At 52.2% G+C, this 20,709-nt stretch overlaps 1 protein-coding gene across 1 annotated transcript in view; it reads right to left on the minus strand.

Annotated features, from left to right (window-relative positions):
• Nucleotides 1–4,908, minus strand: part of SEZ6 (seizure related 6 homolog) — a 51,232-nt gene extending 46,324 nt beyond the window's left edge. Inside the window, exons 1-5 of the mRNA XM_064270335.1 lie at nucleotides 4,904–4,908; nucleotides 4,011–4,624; nucleotides 3,457–3,636; nucleotides 2,928–3,200; nucleotides 2,367–2,509 (exon numbers count right to left, since the gene is read on the minus strand). Of these exons, the coding sequence (XP_064126405.1) occupies nucleotides 2,367–2,509; nucleotides 2,928–3,200; nucleotides 3,457–3,636; nucleotides 4,011–4,624; nucleotides 4,904–4,908 (1,215 nt within the window). The remainder of the gene's footprint in view (nucleotides 1–2,366; nucleotides 2,510–2,927; nucleotides 3,201–3,456; nucleotides 3,637–4,010; nucleotides 4,625–4,903) is intronic.
• Nucleotides 4,909–20,709: the final 15,801 nt, after the last annotated feature.

Raw genomic sequence — 20,709 nt, forward strand, 5'->3', positions numbered from 1 at the left:
AGGGGCCTTGGAGACCTCCTAGTGCCTTCTTCCCACCTTCCAACTGCTGACCAGGGCTGGCAGCGTTGACTCCCATAGGAGCCTCTTGCATAGAGGTCCTGGCTCCCTCTCCCTGAGGCAGGCCAGTAAGCTGGGGATCCAGAGATCTGCCTGACTGACAAGCCCTGTAAGTCCCTGTTGTGCTCCCTGGCTTGGGAACCATGGGCTTGGTGTAGCCTTACATCGAATGCTCCAGAAAGTAGAGGAACAGAAGAGGCAGGAGCTTGCCTGAGACCACATGGGGGGAGCCTGGGCTTCTAACTGTCTGCGCTGAGAGGTTCCTTCGCTAAAGTAACCCCAGTCTGTAGACCCTTTTCTGTGCCCTCTTTTCTTGCTTTGGGGGGGGGGGTGGGAGTGGGTTACAAGCCCTGCCTAACAGCTCTGCCAAGTGGGAGTGCAGCATCTCTGAGCTGAACTGGGAGGCTGGGGCCTGGTGGGATTGTTGTCCTTGTTGTTAGGAGTTCTGGAGTCAATTTCAACACATACGGACCCCATGTGACGGAGCAGAACTGCTCCATAGGGTTTTATTGGCTGTAATCTTTACTAGAGCAGATCACCAGGTCTTTCTCCTTTGAAGCTGCTGGGTGGGTTCAAACCACCAAACTTTTGGTTAGAAGCTGAGTGCTTAACTGTTGTGTAACCATGTGTCCTCCAGTGGGACTAAAAAAAAAAAAAAAAAAACGCATTGCTAACCCTATAGCACAGAGTAGAACTGCCCCACAGGGTTTCCAAGGAGCAGCTGGTGTATTCCAACTGCCTACCTTTTGGTCAGCAGCTGAGCTCTTAACCACTGCACTACCAGGGCTCCCTAGTGAGACTAGGAGGGGCTTAAGGAAGCAGGCTTTCAGATTTGCCCCCCACCATTCAGGCAGCCATGGGAGGGGATGGCAAGGGAGAAGAAAGAGGCTTAGTTTCTAATTAAGCACAGTTTCCAATTAAGCCCAGTCTCTTTTGTGTCTCCTTGCCTCCCTTTTAACACCCCAAGCCCTCCCCAAGGCATTTTAAGCTACCACCCTGCTGAGGAGGCCGGGACCATCGCCAGGGCCTGCCAAGCTTAATGGGCTTAGGCCGGTGAGGGGCCATAGCCAGTCTAGCCTTCCCCTCCTCCCTATTGCAGACTCAGGGTCCTCCAGTCTCCCTAGAAGCCCACGGGAGCCTCCTATCCGCTACGTCAACCCCTAAGGCTCTGAGTGGAATCCAATCTGTCTTACGTGGGCCTTTTCCCCAGCTCCCACTTCATAATCCAAAGTGCCAGGCTGAGGGACAGGGAGCAGGGTCTGGCGTTAGCTTTAGCTGCAGCCCTAGACTCAGGAACGTGCCATAAGAACCTCCGCACGCGCTGCGTCTGCAGGAAACAGTAATTACCATTTTAGGTTAAGGCAGCCTGGGTTTGTTAACCCCCGCAGCACTGGGGATCCCGGAGGGCAAGCCCTCCTCCCCCTTCTCTCCTTCCTCCAGGCCTCCCCTCTCAGATACCCTTTCCCAGTTCCTGGCAGAGTGAGCAAATCCCACTTGCCGACCTCTTTTCCCCCTTTCCGCCACACACTCAAATGGAGCTCAGAGACGGGGAGCAGCGTGTCGGAGGTCACACAGCCAAGGAGGCAACCTTCTCTCCTGGAGACGCAAGTCCACCCCAGTCCCTGCTTCTTCCACCCTCACAATCTCCCCAGGCCACATTCACACATGCAGAGTTTAATTAACTTTATTGATATTCAGAAATTAGGAGAATGACTAAAGGTAATTGCTCATTAAAAATCGTTAAACTGACACAGCAAACACTGGCACGGCACCGCCCCTCCCATCCTGCTTCCTTCACCACCCAGTGGCAGGGCCTCCATGGGAGGGACCCTCAGGTTTGGGGGATGCCGAGCGGCGCAAGGTGCCTCTTACACCAGAGGCTAATGAGCTCAGGTGATTGCGGGGGAGATATGGGACTGAGCTAGCAGGGTTAGGCTGGGCCTAACGCCATCACGCCCTCGCCCTACAGCCTCTGGCTCCCCAGCCTCCCATGGCTTTTGGACCTGGCCCCGGCTGCATCCTGCTGCCTGCGATGCAACCTGCTCCTTTCGTTCTGTGGCCTGCTCCTTCCTACCACGGCCTGTGTGTGAGCAGAGCCCCAAGGACCCTGTCGCATGGCCTCAAGACTGCAGGACGCACGCTCGGCCTCAAAGGCCCACAAACCAAGGTCTTTGCTCCTCGAGGCTTGTCTTCTTGAGGCTGAAGCCCCCAGGAGCTGGGAGATGGCTGAGTGCACCTCTAAGCCAAGATGAGAAGGGGCATCCCTAACCAGCTCTAGTGGCCCATCTCCAAGGTCCCAGCCCTCTCACCTGTCGGGGTTCTGACCTGGCCCTGTGGGGCCTCTTCTTCTCCACTGGGGAGTGGATGATCCTCGAGATTGTCCCCAGCAGGTGCATCCCTACCCCACAAGCCCTTGGGCAGGTGGTTCCATGGGCACTGGAGAAGTTCAAGTCTAGGTGGGTCAGGGACGGACACTGACCAGGGACATACAAACTTGACCACAGAACGGACAGATTACTTTCAACACCCCCACCTCCAGGAGGGCTCCTACACTCTCCAACTCAAGGCCACAGCAGCCTTCCTCCTGGAGACCCGCAGTCTCATTCCAGCCTTGAAGGGGAGCTCTCTGGCAGTGGCTGCACCATGTACTAGTGGCCTCATACACAGGTCACAGGCGCTCACTGCCGAACCCTCACCAACATCCAGACCTTTGAAGCGCAATCACATTCGGATTACTACTCCACACACACAAGGCCTTGATCATAGGCTCAGATCCACACACCCACACAGGGGGGCATCAGACTACACCCCTCCAAACACACACACAGGGCCTTCACCCCAGGGGAGCTGTCCAGCCCAACCCGAAATACCCTTGGACAGCTGAGCCTGGGAGGTGGGCTCCTCCTTCCGCAGCCCCTTCCATGCGGCTTTGCGGAACCTTACCCCCCGCCCCCGCAACAGAAACACGCGACTGTGAGTTCCCTGAGCTGTCTGAGGACCCAGTGTGGGCAGCCAGGGGCGGGGTGAGGGCACTGGGCACCGTGGGGATAGAGCCAGAGGTCCAAAAAGGTGCTTCCGCTTGCCTGGGGCCGCAGATCCAAACTGCAGTTCAGGAGCCCAGCCTGGTCCCGGCCCGATGCGGCCTGGAAGGATCCAGCGAGGCTAGAAACTCCCACCTTCTCCCCGTTCCACATCAGGTGCTAGGAACCATATGGCAATGGACGGCTGGTCCCAACTCCGAGCGCCTCCCGGGCGGCCCCACCAACCAACTGGATGCTGCGAGAGAATACCCGTGCATCCGTAGCTTTGATGAGAGCTTAGCTGAGCCGGGACGCAGATCTGGAGGAGACTCGGAAACCTTCCTTCTCCTACCCTCTCTCCAACACCCCCTTGCTGCACACTCCATGGCAAAGATTCCCTCGACCGGGGACGACGAAGTTGGGGCCAGGCTTTGAGCGGGGCTCTGGGGGCCGCGGGATGTGGGGCCAGTCCTCTCACGACGAGTATGACACCGAGGGATGGGCCGGAGCCGGTAAGGCCGGTAGAACGACAGGCCGGAGGGAGGCACAGCTGGGGCTCCTGCCGGGATCGGTGGACGGGTGGGTTCAAGGAAAGGACTTCAGGAGGACAGAGTCCCCCTCCTGGACCTTGGCGGCTGCAGCCCCGGGAAGAACGAGGAGCCGGACAGGGGCCCCGGGCCCCCAGACTTTCTCCCTAGAATTGCTACCTAAGCTCCGACTCCGGTGTGGCAGCGCCAAGGCGGAGGAACGTGAGCGATGTTTCAAAGCCGGGTCCGGCCGCCATCCCGCTCAGTCCTTCCGCAGTGAGGACGCGAGAGGTCCCTGAACCGGCGTCAAAGTCGAGCGAAGTTTGGCGGGCGGCAGGGAAGGCGGGGCAGCGGGCCGCCAGCCCCACAGTCCCGACTCACCGCCCCGCGCCCCCTCCCCCCGCACGCGCCCTGGCGTCCCCCGACGCCTGGAGTGTGGCGAGGTAGCGCGCGGGTGAGCGCGTGAGTGTGAGTGCGGTGAGGGGGTGGCGTGATGAATTGCAGCAGAGATATCCCATTAGATCCGGGGAGATGATTAAAGGCGAGGTCTCGGCCGGGCACGAATGGCGGGAGTCGCGGTAGCTTCCCGCCAGCGGAACCCGCGCCCCGCCGGGCTTGGCCGGCGCCGGGGGCAGCGCAGCCGACGCGGCGCGATGTCTGGCTGGGCGGCTGAACATCAGGACCTGGGCGCCGGGACCGTCCCCCACCCCCAGCACTCTCCCCCTAAGGCCCCGGCCCCGCCCCAGTCCTGCCGCTGGACGCCGGGGTCCCTTACCATGAGCCAGGAGTGCCAGCAGCGAGGGCAGGAGGAGCAGGGTTGCCGGGCGCATGGTGCCGCCTGCGGCCGCGCCCCTGGCCGGGGCCGCGGCCTGAGGGCTGGGGACTCGGTGGCGCCTGGGGGCCGGGGCAGAGCCGGGTCCGGACCGGGAGAGGCAGCGGGGCCGCCGCCGCTGCCAGCGCCTGACAGAATCAGCACCACGGCCAGCGCCTGGCGTCGGCACCCGGGACAGCCGCGCGGGGCTGGGGGCGGGGGCGCGGAAGGAGCGGTTTACCGTAAAGTCTCAAGCAAAGGCGCAGAAGACCCAGCGGCAAGAGCACAGGCTCCCGCGCCGCCGCCAGCTCAGGGGAGGGATTGCCCTACTAATGTGGGCACAGGGCCCCCGCCCCTCTGCGCTGCCCACGCCCAGCCAAGCTTGCCACCCTCTTCCCCATTAGCTGCCTGCCCAAAGAGGTGGGGTCCTAATCCGATTCTCCACGACGGGGAAAGAACCCAGCAACCCCCTCCCCACCTCTTCCCACCCCATCTTGGTACCTGAGGGCGAAAAGGGTGACCTGGGAACACTTCTGCCTGCGAGTGAAGCAGCTGGTGAGGCCCCTATGCCCTTGTTGCAGCTCCGTCCTGCGCTGATAAAGAAGATGGCTTTTGAGCGTACAAAGGACAATAAATTATTACTTTGTGCTCAATAAATGCCAGGGCTCCAGGCAGCTGCATCAGCAGCAAACTGGGCTCACAGAAAAGCTTAATTATCCTGATATTATAGTTAAAAACCAATGGCACTCGTATCCTGGGGAGACATTCTTCATTTGGCAGGAGGCAACCTGGGCCAAGCTGTGGGCAGTAGAAGGTGGTAACCTGGGTCCCCATGCAGCTCTGGATCTCCAGGACTCTGACTTGGCCCCTCTGAAGAATCAGAGAAGCCACACTGCTAGCCAGTTAGCACAGACACTTGATGCCAGTCACCGCCCAGGTTCCTGGAGCTGAGTGAGAAAATGAGACAGGCACTGGGGAGGGGATATCTTTAAGGCTATTTTAGGCAAAGACATCAAGAAAGTCCTAGGCGGTAGCCAGGGAGTCTCTACCATTCACTGTATGGAAAAACAAGTTTCCAAGAATCTGCTTGGGCAGAAGAGTCCAGTGAGCTACAGGACAGCAAAAGGTGTGTGTGTGGGGTGTGGGGGGGGGGAGCAGCAGGCACAGCTGTGCTATTCCTGAGCTCTGTGGTTTAGATCCAGAGATTATGGCTCCATGGACTTGGTGGGACATGACCCTGTGGCTGATGTTATTGTTCTCTGTAGAGGAAGATGAGGGCTGAGTTACCTGTGGCCCTCAAGAGAAGGATAACCTTGTGTCTAGTTTTTTTCACATGAACTTGGCTCCTCCCCAAAGCTTCCAGAGCCCAGTCATTGTCCAATGCCATTCCTGACCCAATCCTGGAAGCAGATGGCAAGACTTCTGCTCTAAGTCTCATTCCTCAGACAGTCTTATGGTCCTTAGAACTCCCACAGTCTTCTAGCTTTGTTCACTGGATTCTCTCCAGATCCTCTGACTGTGGGCTCTGGGGAGCCCCCTTGACTGCTGTAAAGAATCTCAAGCAGCAGGCAGGTGGTGTGTGGAATTAGCCAAGAGAGAAGCTGGAAGAGGATTTCAGGAACAGTCATTTCAAGAAGCCAAGAGAAAGAGAGGGCAGTAGCAGAAAGATGGCAGGAAGGGGGGTGATGAAAGGATCAGAAGTGAGAGGAGGAACCCAAGAAAGAGGGTACATAGGGGAGTGGCCAACAGATGAGGAGAAAAGGAACAGAAGTGGAAGGTTCTGTGGCTGAAGGAACTTTGGGGACATATTGACAAATGTCATGAGATTCCCCATTTCCTCCTTGAAGATATTCCTGAAAACCTGCTGACGACTGGGAAGCTTGCGTAGAGGAAGGTGAGTCATGACCCAGGGGTGAACCTTGTATGCCAGGATGACTCACGGAGGTTTGGAGGCTGGTGGCAGGCTTGTCTGACTCCCTTGGCAGCTGGGCTCTTTGATGAGCTGGGCACTACCCACAGGAAGAAGACTGAGATTAGCCACCCAGGGACTTGACACATTTGGCTCCTTGCTGCCTGAACCAAACATTCATAAGGGGGTCCAATGGAGACTACAAGTCCCAGAATGCAGCATTCTGCCCTGAGCTCAGAGAATGGATTTGTGCTGCCTGATGGGAGTAGTAATGTACCTGGGCTGCCCTCTCTCCTGAAGATGGCCAGTGTGGTCTCTATGCAATGGGTTCCTAGTTAGGTTGAGGCACAGCCTTGGCCAAACTGGGAAGAGGTGGAGATTCTGTCAGGCATCTTTACCTTCCCCTGTCTCATGCCTTCCAAGGGGCCCATTCTGCCCAGATCCCAATATCATCCACAAATTGAAAATGATGCCCTTGTGGACGTTCAGCTCTACAGACAGGGCTTGCAGGCTTATAGCGTATAAAGGTCATATTCACATTTGAAAGGACAGCCTGAGGGGACTTGCAAGGCTCTTCTCACTGGGCTTCTCCCATTCTCTCTGTATCTCCTGCCTGGCTCTTTGCCCCCGAGATGACCCTGGGTTTCCCCTGTCTATGTAATTTAGTTATCTGTCTTCTCTACTGGATTGTCAATTCTGTGAAGGCACAGACCTTGTCAGTCTCGCCCACCCTCAGTGCCCAGCACACAGTTGATGCTCAATAAATGTTAGGGAATAAACGGGGAAGGGGAAGTGTCTAAAGCTCAGGGCAGGTCATTAGTGCCTAATAAGTGCTGTGAGATGATGGAGAAGGGGAAATTGTTTCTTTTGGGGGTGAGGGGAGGTCAGTGAAGCCCTCACATAGCAGAAAGGTGGGTTGAAGCCAAGTCTTAAATATGTTTTAGGTTTCGGTCAATGGAGGAGAAGGAGGAGGTCATGTAAAGTGGGGCCAGGGGATGGCTTATGCAAAGGTAAAGTGGCGGTAAAATGCAAGATAGTCTGGGGTCAGTGACAAGCCCATTCTGGTGGAGCACAGTCCCTGCAGGGAAGTAGGAGGAAGCGTAGGAGTAGTTGGCTGTGGCCAGGCTGTGAGAAGCTTTGTGGTCATCTAAGGAGCCCTGGGAGCCCTGGTTAAGGGCTACGGCTGCTAACCAAAATGTTGGCAGTTCAAATCCAACAGGAGCTCCTTGGAAACTCTATGGGGCAGCTCTACTCTGTCTTATAGGGTCACAATGAGTCAGAATCCCCTCGACAGCACCTAACAACGAAGCCACAGGATGTCCTTGGTGGTTACTCTGAAGGGGTTATGCCATCCCAAAGATATTTGCACCAAAACAGGGGAGTCTGGAATCATTAAAATGGATTTTCAAGCACCATGACAAGTGGTAGAAGCTGAGGGGTTCACTGTTGACTCGGAAGGGGCGTCTGTGCTACAATCCCTGCATTAAGACTGAGAGTCAGAGAGAATGGAGAAAGGGCCCAAAACAGCCTCTCCAGTTCTGCAGACCTTCACAGCTCTCCCCATACAATGCCAGACATCCCTAGAGAAGTCAGCTTCGCTTCCCCACTTTCACACAGCCCACCAATTTGTGGGATCACAGGCACATTGAGGACTTATTTTGAAGTGTCTGCCGGGATGACACTTGCTTTCTGAACAAGAGCAGGAAAAAATTACTGTCCTCCAAGACAGCTTTCTAACCTAAGCTATATCTTCTATGAAGCCAAGGGAGTTTGGGGTAGGGGCTTCCGCCTCACTCCAGAGACTCCTAGGGGGCAGAGAACTGCCTCCTCACCTTATCCCACTCCTTGGAGGGGGCTCCCAGACCTTGCAGCATCTGGGACAGCGGTGCTGGAGTCCAACCAGGCTTCTGGGATTATCCAAAGTCAACCCTTTGAATGTGGGGACAGAAGGAGGGCTCTGCCCAGGTAAATGGGGAGTACTGTTCTTGGGCACTTGCTCCTGCTCCAGGAGCAGGACCAGATCAGCTGCGGCAAGAAACTGGGATGGTTGCAGAAAGCAGCAGATAGTGGTTTGATGTGGGCTGTTTTCCATCTCCAAACCGTGGCCTCCAGCCTGCCCAGCACCCCCAGCTGAGGCCTTTGATTGTCCACAGCTCCATCAATGTTTAATGCTACTGGCTGGACAGAAATAAGGCAGGCGTTGGAACAGGGAGATCGGGGCACGACTTAAGATCTAAGATATTGGCTAGTTTATTTTCACTTAGGGAGCCCTGGGATAGGTGGGAGGAGGCCTCTCCCACTCCATGTAGTGGGAGAAGTCCCAGGGTTCGAGTTTGTGGCACTAATAAAGGAAACTCTTTGAAAACCCACCAAGGGGCTGAAAATAAAATGAATAATCAATTGCAAAAACCCAATCCCTGGTTTGATTGAAGGAGAAAGATGGAAAGTTAAATGACAATCAAATGCAAATACAGCTCAACAAACACCACAGTAATTACCAGGTGTAGGAACCACATGGTGCTTGCAGGCAGCGGGTGGGGGGGGGGTGGGGGGGGCGGCAATTTGGAAGCCTGGGCCTGTGCAGAGGTGATGGGCGTGGGGCCATTTTAATGGACAGTTAAATAGATGCAAAAAACCCCTGTACTTCCTTTGCATACGCTGCTGATGAGTGGGGACCTGGAATCCAGACATCCAGAGGGAGGTAAGGCCACCTTCTGTAGCTGCCCCTGCACTATTTCAGAATGAAAGAGGCCCTGAGTGCTGGGCAGGGGCAGATTATCCAATAGGCAAGGTACGCATGGCGATTACCTTGCTTACCAGACTGTCTATAGTGAACAATTTCACATTTTTCACCACATCAATGATTCTGCTTCTAGGTATGGCAGGAATGTGTCTCCCTCCCAACCCCACAGCACCTTCCTACAGAATCAAAGGCTCTTTTAAAATTTACGATCCCTGACAGGGACGGACTGACGTGGTGAAAACTAGGTGAAATTGTTCGCTACAGATTAGGAAGTAAGCACAAGTAAGCCCATGCTTACCTTGCTTATTGTGTAATCTGCCCCTGCCTGGGACCTTGAGGGGCCCTCACTAGTCTCATCGGATTCTTCATACTAGCTGGTATTGACGGTGCAAGGGTTGAGTTAAAAGGAGCCCCGGGGGATCCTCCAGGTAAGGGCTCAATGTGCGGCCTTTCCAACAGCCCAAAGGTCCTAGAAAAGTGGCCTTCTCCCCTAGATTTGCATAATGCTTTGCATCTCATTGGAATGCTATTAATTTGGTGCCAGACTAAGTTGGCTTGGTGTAGAAAAGAGAACAGCTGGTCCTCTCCCTCTCCTCTGTACCCTGGGGCTTACCCCAAGCATGGCCCTCCCCAACTCTGGGGCCATGGGGCCTCCACACTACCACCCCCTCAATGTTCCCTGACACTTGGAGAATCTTTTATTGAAGCCATATCCTAAAAGCCAAGCTGCCTGGGGGCGGTGTGGCCACTTGCAGAGGTATGCAGGAGGAAGAAGAAAGGGTCTCCTGAGGTCACCCCCACCAGATCCAGAGACACCCATAGGAGGATCCTGGGAGCCTTGGTTTCTCCAAGCAATCAAAGTGGCTTGGCTTGGAACGGGTCCAAAGATAATAACCAGGAGAGGGAGGGAACAAAGGCAGGTGATCATCCCAGAGAAATATAGAGGGCTCTAGAAATAAAATCCCCTGAACTCAATATTTCTAGTGCTTGAACTTATATAAAATACATCTGTCCAGAGGCATTGGGTTTATGGTGCGGTTCTGGGGCTAGGGGCCTGGTGTCAGGTTGATGGCCATATGATGAGGCAGTGGGTTGCCAGGAAAGGGAGAGGGGGCCCTGGGTGCATCCCATGGGCTGCCGCTGGCAGGTGGGCCTCAGGGAGCTAAAGAGAACTGAGGGTGGGGATGCGGTAAGCAAAGCTTCCCAGGTTGGCTGAGGATGCCCCAGTCTGCTTGCCTGGAAGACCTGACCTGGGACCTTGGTCAAAAGACTCGGGAATATTTACGGGTAGGACAGGCAGTGGGGAGCCACTACTGGCCAAAGGCTGGTCCCCTCCACCCTACAGAATCCCAGAGCAAGCGCCACCCATTTCTGAGGACAAGGATGGGGAGGCATGAACAAATATTCCAGCTGGATTGGTTTCACACCCCCTACCCCAGGCAGTGCGCATCCTGGGTCAAAACGTGGTTGGGGAAAAGAGAATTCTTCTCCCCCTTTTTTTGTGCCTGAGACATGATTGGGGGTTGGTTCTGAATAATGTGAGAGGATAATTGTGTTTTTCCCTTTGCACAAACCCAGGCATGAAGCTTTGGAATTACATAAAGGATGGAGTTGTAGCTGATTCACATTTTACAGAAGGGCTTTAAGTATTTCCTCTTTAAAAAGACTGCCATATGCATTTCAAGCAGATTCACAAGAATTCAATATACTCCCCATTTTTTAGGAAGTCAGCCCCTGAGTCAAGTGGACTGTGTTTGACCTCTAAAAACAATAGTAATAGCACTATTTCTTATTTACCATTATTAGGTCTTAAACTGAGGGATTTAACTATGCCCTTACAATGGCCCTATGAAGTGCTGTTATTGTCTCCATTGTACAGATGAGGAAACTGAGGCTCCAGAAGGCTAAGTGATTTGTAGTTAGTAAGTGGTGAAACCAAGATATGTTACCAAGGCAGGGCAGAAAGGCACAGACGTTGGCCGGCCTTTGCAGGAGCAGGTGTGGAGGGATCTCTCACATTCCCTGGACCTCTGGCCTGTGCCTCCGGTTCACCTTCACAAGGCCTGTGCTAAGATGCTTTCTACTACTGCAGTCCGTGGAAGGTAGGCTGCTTGGAACTGCTGGGGCAGGGTTGATTAATTATTAATTTATTCTTTCAACGAATAATTACTAAGTACCACTGCACTAAGTGCAAATGTCCCTGGGTGGTACAAACAGCGCTCAACGACTAGCCTGAAGATTGGTGAGTTGAACCCCCCCAAGCAGTGCCATGAAAGAAAGGCCTGGTAATCTTGTTCTGTAACTATTATAGCCAGGAAACCCTATGGAGCAGTTCTACTCTGCGCATATGGGGTCATCATGACTCAGAATTGACTCAATGTTAGCAGGTTTGTTTGTTTATTTGTCTTTGGTGCTAAGTGATGGGGCTATAAAGATGAGTGAAAACAGATACTGTTCCCACTCACGCAGAGCTCACAGTCTAGTGTGGGAGACATTACTCAGAACCACCCGACTAAGTACAAAATTGCAATCTGGCAGGTACTTGGAAGGAAAGGTCCCCAGGGCCTGGCCTACAGTCAAGGGCTGTAGTCAGGGAAAGTTTCCGTGAGGAGGTAGTGATTGAATCGAAAGCCAAAGATGAGTATGAGTTACTTGACTAAAGAAGGAAGGGAAGTATCTTCCATGCAGAGGGAACAACACATGCAGAGTCCTGTGGTAGGGAGGACTAAAGGTGGCTATTGTGGCTGGATCGCAGAGAACAAGAAGTGTGGTGTGGGATATAGCTAGAGACACAGGCAGATATAGAGCTCCAAACTTGGGGGGTTATAGATGATCTCCGGGCTCCCCACCTGCCCATCTGTTTGCCCTTCCACTCATCTGTTCAACCACCAATCCCTACCCAGTTCATTCATCACCCTATCACCCATTCATTTACTGAATGAGGGAATATTTTTGAGCACCTTGTATGTGTCAGGACCTGAGCTGACTACCGGAGAGGTAGAGCCCTCAAGAAGCTGCCAGACCAGGGAGGGAAGACAGCCTCACCACACTGTAATGCCACATGTCTGTCTCTACCAGGCACTTAAACAGCACTCTGGAAGCCTTAGAGGCCAAGTGTCTCCCATGTTCAAGCTTCGTAAGGCAAGGCAACATCGTCTCCTCCAAGGAGATCTTCCAGCCACATGGTTCCTCTTAGCATCTGCTCTCATTCCTTCCTGCTACAAAAGCAGCCCACTTCTTACAGCCAAAAGGTGGTGGGGAATGTATCTGATATTCCTTTTCACTGACCCTCTCTCTGTGTCTCAGAAGCATCTCAGTCCCAGGAGAACACAGGGAAATTTGGTCAGGTCTTCTTCAGATATCAAAATTTAGCTCCAAACAGACCTACGGCCGCTTCCTCTTTTGGGCACGAAAATAGGACAGAAATCCCATTTGTCCCTCAATCCTAGCCAAGCATTCTCACCCCCTACTCCTCCTTGAACTATCTGTCCTCCGCTTGTGACATCACAATGGTCTCCATGGCAACTGATTGTGAGGTCACTAGTCCTTAAAGCCACAGAATCCACAGGTCCAGACAATGGCCTGGAGGAGACAGGGAGAATGAAAATGAAGGCCTGAGATGGAAATCATAGCCCATGGGGAAGGAGGAAGGCCATCCAAGACTTAAGGGAGGGAGGAGGACTCTACATCTCAGCCCATCTGCAGTGAAAAGTAAAAATAGCTTCTTAGTCTTGTCCATCCTTGGAAAGCTTCAACGCTGACACCGAGCCAGTAGGAAATTGCCCACGAAGGAAGAACTTCATATAACCCTATTTGGATGAGCTGATTGCACGTGGTTAGCAGCATCCTGAGATCGCTGACTTGGCCCCATGGAGCACTAGGGGAGAAGTAGAAGCACAGCTCTTGTCTCAGGCACACTGGCTGGGAGGGCCTGGTCAAACAGGAGCCCTGTTCCCTGACCCAGAGAGAGACAAGAGATTGGCTTCATGCTGTTGGGCTTGCCCTCCACCCTCTGTGCAGTAAGTGGCAGGAAGTTGTGAGTGGAGAAGGGCAGAGGCGTGCACATGTGGGGTGCACTCTGGGTAGGACTGGACGGACCCACTGGCTCCTCTGAGGCCATGTTAGTGGTTTGCAAGAGCAAGGACTGCTGGAAAAGAATACTGTTCATCGAGAGGCTGAGAGGCACCCTGAATTGCGTTCAGGCTTCCAAGTCAGTCCTGGGTTCAAATCATCCCAGCTTTATGCTTCCCTTGGGCAAGTTTCTGAGCCTCCACTTCTTTATCTATAAAAAGGAAATGGTTCCACTTGCCTTTCAGAAAAGTATTAAGTGAGAAAACCTGTAGGAGGAGTTGGCACATAGTAGATGCTCAACAAATGCTTGTTTAAGTCGTTTCTCTCTCCGCTCAGCCCTTAGCCTAGGGCCTTGCATATAACATGTACTTCAGTAATGCTTATAACTATATGTGCAGTGTGAGGAATAGAAAGTAGTGTTTAAAACAGTAGTGTTTAAAATAGAAAGTAGTGTTTAAATTCAGTGGACTTGGGATCAAATTCTGACTCTGCCACTTACCAGATTTGCTTTAAGCAAATCACCTGACCTCTCTGTGTCTCAGTTTCCTTATCTGTAAAGTGGAAGACAATAATAGTATTATCCTTATAAGGTTGCTTCGGACTAAATGAGATACTGGAAGTAAAGAGCAGAACCTGGCACACGTCAATGTGTGGATGGTGGACTGCGCACAGTCTTGAGTGGGGCTGTTTCTGCAGCCCAACTGGGAACCACTGTGACTGGCATGCAGCATTTCTGGGGACCTGGGGGGACCCAGAAAGAGAGTAGTGACCCCTTCCTGGTGAGGCTGCCATCTTTTGACCCTGTCTTAAGGCTCACTCACTCTCTAACTCTAAACATCCCACAGATGAACTCACGTTTCCTTAAAGCTGATTGTAAACAAATTGTGTGTCATGAGCTGGGTGCTCCTTGAAGACAAGGCCATTTTTCGCTCATCTGTGAAGCCTAGGCCAGGGCCTGACAAGACCGCAAGGACTCAGCACCAGTTAAGCTGAACCTAGTTGGATGGTGTCATAATAATCGTATAATGGCTAATATACATCCAGCACATGTCTGCACCAGGCTCAGCTCTAAGCACTTTACATGTTGATCTTTAGCAGATGTTATTATTACCCACATTGTTAAAATGAGGAAACAGAGACACAGAGAGGCTCAGTAACTTGCCCAAGGTCACACAGCTAGTAAGCAATGGTGGTGCTGGGATTTGAACCCAGACGACCTGGCTCTAGAACCCACACTGTTAACTACCACATTACTCCCTACTCCATAGGCCTTGTCCATTCATTCTGCCAGATTCGACACCACGAACTTCCTTCTCCAGCTCTCTCTCCCACCCCTTTCGTCTCTCAGCTGAAGAGAGGCCCGAGGTAGTCCAAAGAGTGCAAATTCTCCCTCCACTGACCTCAGCCACCTGCCTCCCTCTTTGCTGAAATAAAACTGTGGAAGCCACCACCACAGCCGGGGCCATCACTGGATCCCTTCCTTATTTCAAGTCCTCCTAAAGCTTGTTGAGTTCTTAGCTTATTAAAGATAAGCACGTGGAAATAGGGAGCAAATCTCTTTATTTATGACATAATCTCCAGCCCAGAAAAGTGGCAGGAATTTGGTTGGCTATATTAGGGAACCAATAGGAAAAAAAAAATCAATTAGATCCGCCGGAGCGTTTCACTATTAGCTTTCTTCTGATGTTTCTCTTAAGGCTGGTGATGGAGGTCTCCGCCAGCAGCCTTAGTGCCGAGCTGAAGGAGAAAGGAGAGCTGAGTAGGAATAGAAGAAGGAATGTTGCAAAGAAGGCAGCAGGCCTGGCTCTCAGACAGACACAGGGGTCTCTCCACCCATGGTCTCCTTCACTGCTTTCCAAGCCCCAACCTGGAAGTCCTTCTGGTGGTTTAACCTCCATGTTTCTTGCTGCAATTTCACTTGGGTTTTTCAGGGGCGGTGGGAGTCAGCTGGTTATTCTTTGGTTGTTGCAGTCACGACCTCGGCCTTGCCTCCTACAGGCTGAACCCCAAGTCTGACCGTGTTTCTGTTAGATCCTTTGAGGGCAGGATCATCTTCTTTCTGGAACAGCATTATTCTGGAGGACTCTTGCTGACTGATTTATACTCTGCTGGGTAACACTGCCACAGATCTGCCCCCACCCGACGAGGTCCTCACTTCCATCTGCCTGCCTCTAGGAGAAAGTCTACCAAGCTTGTGTTGGAATAGGACCATTGTGATTCATAGGGTTTTCACTGGCTGATTTTTGGAAGTAGGTCACCAGGCCTTTCTTCCTAGTTCATCTTAATCGGGAAGTTCCATTGAAATCTGTTCAGGATCATAGCAACACACAAGCCTCCACTGAGAGAAGAGTGGTGGTTGTGCATGAGGTGTTTTGGCCAGGAATCAAACCCAGGTCTCTCACATGGAAGGTGAGAATTCTACCACTGGACCACCACTACCCTCTCCCAGAGAAAGAATTCTCCCTTATTCCTGAGAGCCTCCAGCAGAGGGGATGCCCTGGCTCCTATAACGTATTACTTTCCTAGCGCAGTACCACAAACTGGGTGGCTTATAAGAACAAATTTATTGTCTCACTGTTCTGGAGGCTAGGAGCCTGAATTCAAGGTGTCAGCAGGACTACGTTCTCTCCAAAGGCTCTAGGGGAAGATCCTTTCTCCTCTCTTCCAGCTTCTGGTAGCCCCAGGCATTCCTTGGCTTGCAGCTGCCGCATGACTCTGTCTTCGTATATGGCTGTTTTCCCTCTGAGTCTCTTCTTTTTTATAAGGACACCACTCAGAATGGATTAGAACCCACCTCACTCCAGCATGGCCTCATGTTAACTTAACTAATAATATCTTCAAGGACACTGTCTCCAAATAAGTTCATGTTCACAGGTATCAGCAGATAGGACTTCAACATATATTTTTTGGGGACACAATTCAATCCATAATCCATAGTTAACTCCAGATTTCATTTCCTCAAAGGAAGGGGATTATGGCTTGTTTGACAGCTTTCCCTCTGGGCCAGGCATGTAGCAGTCACCCAATAAAAATTCATTGAATCAATAATTATTATAATAATAGCTCCATTGACTGAGTGCTCACTCTGTGCCAAGGCTGAGATGGGAAGGTGCTTTTTTAACTGAAGTAGGCAGGAATCCTCTGCTTCTGCCTTATTGAGAAAAACCTTCCAGCTTTTTTGTTTTGTTTTGGCCAGGAGCAGCAAAATAGCAGCTCTGAGAGGTAAGACCGGAAAAGACAATCCTCCCTTTACAGATGAGAAACAGGCTCAGAGAGGAGAAGCAACCTGTTCAGGCTAATGAATGAATAACCTGCTTCATGTCCATTCACTTTTGGCCATTAGAAAGTCCTTCTTGAGGTCTAACCTAAGACTTTCCTGCTTTAGCTGCTTGTTCTGTCACAGTCCCATGGAAGCAGAGAACAGCATGGCATCCCGTATAGGGGTGTCCACCAGCTTTTTGTACATTGTTGACCCTCAGTGAATATTAAACACAAAACCTCACAGAGGCCAGTCCTGCTGGGCAGGCAATGAACCAACCCTCCTCATGCCTGTTCATTATTACAATTAATATTGAGCTGAGGTTGGTGATGACCTTGCCCTCACCAGGTATTTGGGCTATTTTAGAAGCTTATTCAGATCAATGACAGACAGCTCCAAATAGATAAACTCTGCGCCATCCAGACGAATCAATTGCAACACTGCCGTCACAACAAGCCCAAGAAATCAATCTGATTTCAGGCGACATGGTAACTCAGCGCCGGGCAAGCCGGTTTTAATTTCCGCGAGACTGAAACCCAGCTTCCTCTGCTCACTGGGAGCACCGACCTTTTCCCAGCTCTTGTTCCTTGCACACAGGTGCGGGGGCACTCGGAGGGCTCAGGCCAAGGGGGCAGGCGATAGAGGACAGCGTGACCAGGAGGCTGCATGACCTTGAGGAAGGCTCTGGAACCCCCAGACCCAGAAGGAGCTGACTCAGACCGCTGCTGGGATCCTTGTTTTGCTGGCTTCAGCTCCGATTTTCCGCTGCCTTCTGCAAAAACAAAGCCTGGAGGCCTTTCTGGGCTGCCTCCCAAATCAGGGAGCTGCAGAGGTAGGTTGCCTACCTCAGGCACCAGGACAATTGCCTTTCTTAGTCTTGGAGATTATTTGTCTAGCAGGGCAACAAAAAAGTCAACAGGACAGATATAGCCACGATTTCTTGGTTCCTCTTGGAATTTTATCCTGTTTATGTCGTTGTTAGCTGGCATCAAGTCAGCTCCTGACTCATGACAATCCATGCACGAAGGAACAAAATGCTACCTGGTCCTACACCATGGCCACGATCTGTTGCGGATTGAACCACTGTGATCCAGAAGGTTTTCATAGGCTGATTTTCAGAAGTAGATCTCCAGCTCTTTCTTCTTAACCTGTCCGGAAGTTCTGCTGAAACCTGTTTGCTATCATAGCAACATGTAAGCCATCCACTGACAGATGGGTGGTGGCTGCACATGATGTGCACTGGCCAGGAATCAAACGAGGGCCTTCCACATGGAAGGTGAGAATTCTGCCATTGAACCATCAGTGCCCCCTATCTGATCTATACAACGGGGATAATACTACCCAAACCATAGTTTGTAAGCATTAAAATAAAACACTGCATGTAAAGTGCCTGGGACAGCGCCTGGTATGGAGTAGGTGCTCAATATATGTTGGCCCTTTTCCGCTTCTCTTGCTCCTGCTGTTTCTGGAACCCCGTGTCTTGGGTGCCCAGTTCTGAATGGCCAGGTTCAGGAGTTTTTAGATACGTTTTAGCTAAGAAACTCTTCAGTCAGGAGACACCTTACGAGGAAAGCAAAGACATAAGCCAGATGAAAAAGGAGTTGGTTAGATGGAGATGAGAGCCTGGCAGCCCTCCTGCTTGACTCCTTCCCACCCCAGCCCCGTAGTAGCCCCCTACCCCCAGGTACTTTCACAAAGCCTTGGGCCTGGGTGATTTTCTGGCTCCGACACTTTCTCTCAGCCACCACTACCTTGAGCCTGTTCTAGATTTAAACCATGACAATTTAGGTGCCAAATGGGCAAAGCTGCCCCTGGCCATTGGGGAGGCCAGGTATCCATTTGCTCTGGGGGGCAGGGATGGGCATTGTGGCTGGGGAAGCACTGACCTGGGGGCGAGGTATCCACCAGGTGAAGGGGGTCTTCTATCTGTTCTGGGGAGCAATAGGCTTGGGTTGGCTCTCGTATGCATCAGACTTCCACATCATGTCGTCTCTGAGGGAGACAGGGACCTCAGGAAACGGAAGCCCAGTGATGAAGGTTGACGTCTAATACCATACAGCCCGCAAGTGACAGAAGCAGATTCAAACCCAGGCCTGTATGACTCCAGAGGGCTGGGATGGGCCGTGGCTCTCTCCCCTCAGCTGTGCAGGGGCGCTCCCCTCCCACCAATTTCCCCACCAATACTCCCAGTTCTGCAGAGAATTATCTATCAACTCTTTTGCCCACCAAGGACAAAACATGAAGAGAGGAGCTCAAATTACAGCGGGAGGGAATGGAGTTAGATCCTGGGAAGGACTTCCGGACTCATTAGCTTGTCGGGTAGGTTATGAGAGGCAGAGTGCTCACTTTGGAGGGGTTTCAGGCAGAGGCTCAGTCCAGCTGAGCTCCTGTGGCTTCCACTTCCTGAAAGCGGCTGAGAGACAAGATGACCTCTGATGTGTGTGGCTTTGTCTTTGTCTTAACCTTTAATTTTTGAATAGGTAATACTTGACATGGCTCAAAAAATAAGTAGGAAAAGGTTGTTTGGTGCAAAATCTCCCTCCCATCCCAGTTTCCCAGTTCCCCTCCCCAGAGGCAAGCAATGTTACGTGTTTCCCAGGGGAGAGGTATACAAGCAAATACCTACACCTATTCTTTTCCTTTAGTCCTATTTTTAATACACAGGCGGTAGCATACCCTGCACACTGTTCTGAGCCTTGTTTTTGTCACCTGATAATATATCTTGGAGATTACTCCGAATCAGTACATAAAGAGCTGCCTCACTCTTAGGTGTCTTTTTATGGTCACAGGCTTCTCTGGAGCTCAGAAGTAATCACATCTGGTTTGATTAGCTTCACATTTCCATTTACTACATCCCCGCCCAGAGAGGGCAGGAAACCTCTCCAAGGTCACGCAGCAAGGACTAGGAATGCGCACCCGAGTTCTCCCACTCCGTGCCCAGCTCCTGCCCCCAGCCACTTCAAGGCCAGGCGCTGCCCAGGCGAGGGAAGGAGAGGGGAGGGGTCCTCTCTAACTGAAATGCTCTCTGCGCTGCTCATTTGCAATCGGCACTTGGCGGGGTGCGCAGTGCGGGGTGCGAGGTGCGAGGTGCAGTGGGGCGCCAGGTGCTGGGAGGGCTGGCGGCGGCTGCCGGGAATCCACGTGAGTGCAGGCGGGCTCAGGCCGCTTCCCCTGGAAAGGCGCGCGGCGCGCTTCCCGGTAATGAGTTCCCAGGGCCCGAGGTGAGCTTCCCTGGTTGCTCACACAGCAGCCGCGTGGCACCAAAGAAAACGGGCACTTTTTTTCTTCCGTGCCTGACAGCTCATTAGAAGAATTAATTTACTCCAGCGTTTGCAGTTTAAAGGACATTATTTACTGGTTAATTGTTGTTATTACAAAATGTTAAATATCATTATTTATTTCCCAGGCACTGACAGCTTCTCTGACAGGAATTTATTAGGTGAGCCGGTATCACCGGTGGTCGCTCCTATGCGGGGCAGCTTAAGGTGGGGGCCAGGTCTCTGGGAAGGGCAGGCACTCTGAGGGGGCAGAATGTGAGGGGCTCCACCCTGGCACACCCCAGGGCAGGTGACCACTGTCTCCTCCTCCCTCTTCCCCTCGATTTCTGAGCAGAATGTGTGCTTGGGAGCGGGGGTGGCAGACAGGGGACCCACACCTGTATAAAGCTGCAGTTTGGGGGCCAAAGTGACAGTTGCCAGAAGAGGCCCAGTGGGCAGAATGAGGCCTGAACTTTGGGTCTGTCCCTTAAAATGTTACCCTAAGAACATATGTCTTCAGGCTACTTTCTTGAACTCACAGAATTTAAGAGCTGGAAGGCCACTGAAGGATCAGCTGGGGCTCACATCACAGACTGGTGGCCTCCAGGCTGTGAATGGCCTGTGGATCTGAGTTTGACCCATTTAGGAGACTTCACATAAAAAATTCAGATTTCCCACTTCTCTTGAAAAATCAGAAAGACTTGTCACACTTGACTCTTGCATCAATTGGCAATGATTGGCTGGCACTGAAGGGCAAGGCCATTTGAGAGGCTCAGGCCTGCCCCTAAAACAGTCCCCTCCTCCTTTAGCTTCCCTCTCTGCATTATTTTCCTAGCCACTTGAGGCATTTGAGTTTTCAAGACCTGATATGGTTTAATGATATGTATAGATGACGAAACCGAGCACAGAGGTTAAGTCTCTGACGGCCAGGACCACAGCCCAGTCCCCTTTTCACCACACCACCCTGCTCCCTGAATCTTTCTGCCCCCACCCCCTCTGGGCTCAGGTTTGAGCGAATGTGGGCAGAGAGCTCAGGTCTTCATGCAGCCTCAGGG

The sequence above is a fragment of the Loxodonta africana genome, chromosome 18, assembly GCF_030014295.1.
Source record: "Loxodonta africana isolate mLoxAfr1 chromosome 18, mLoxAfr1.hap2, whole genome shotgun sequence".
Taxonomy (NCBI): domain Eukaryota; kingdom Metazoa; phylum Chordata; class Mammalia; order Proboscidea; family Elephantidae; genus Loxodonta; species Loxodonta africana.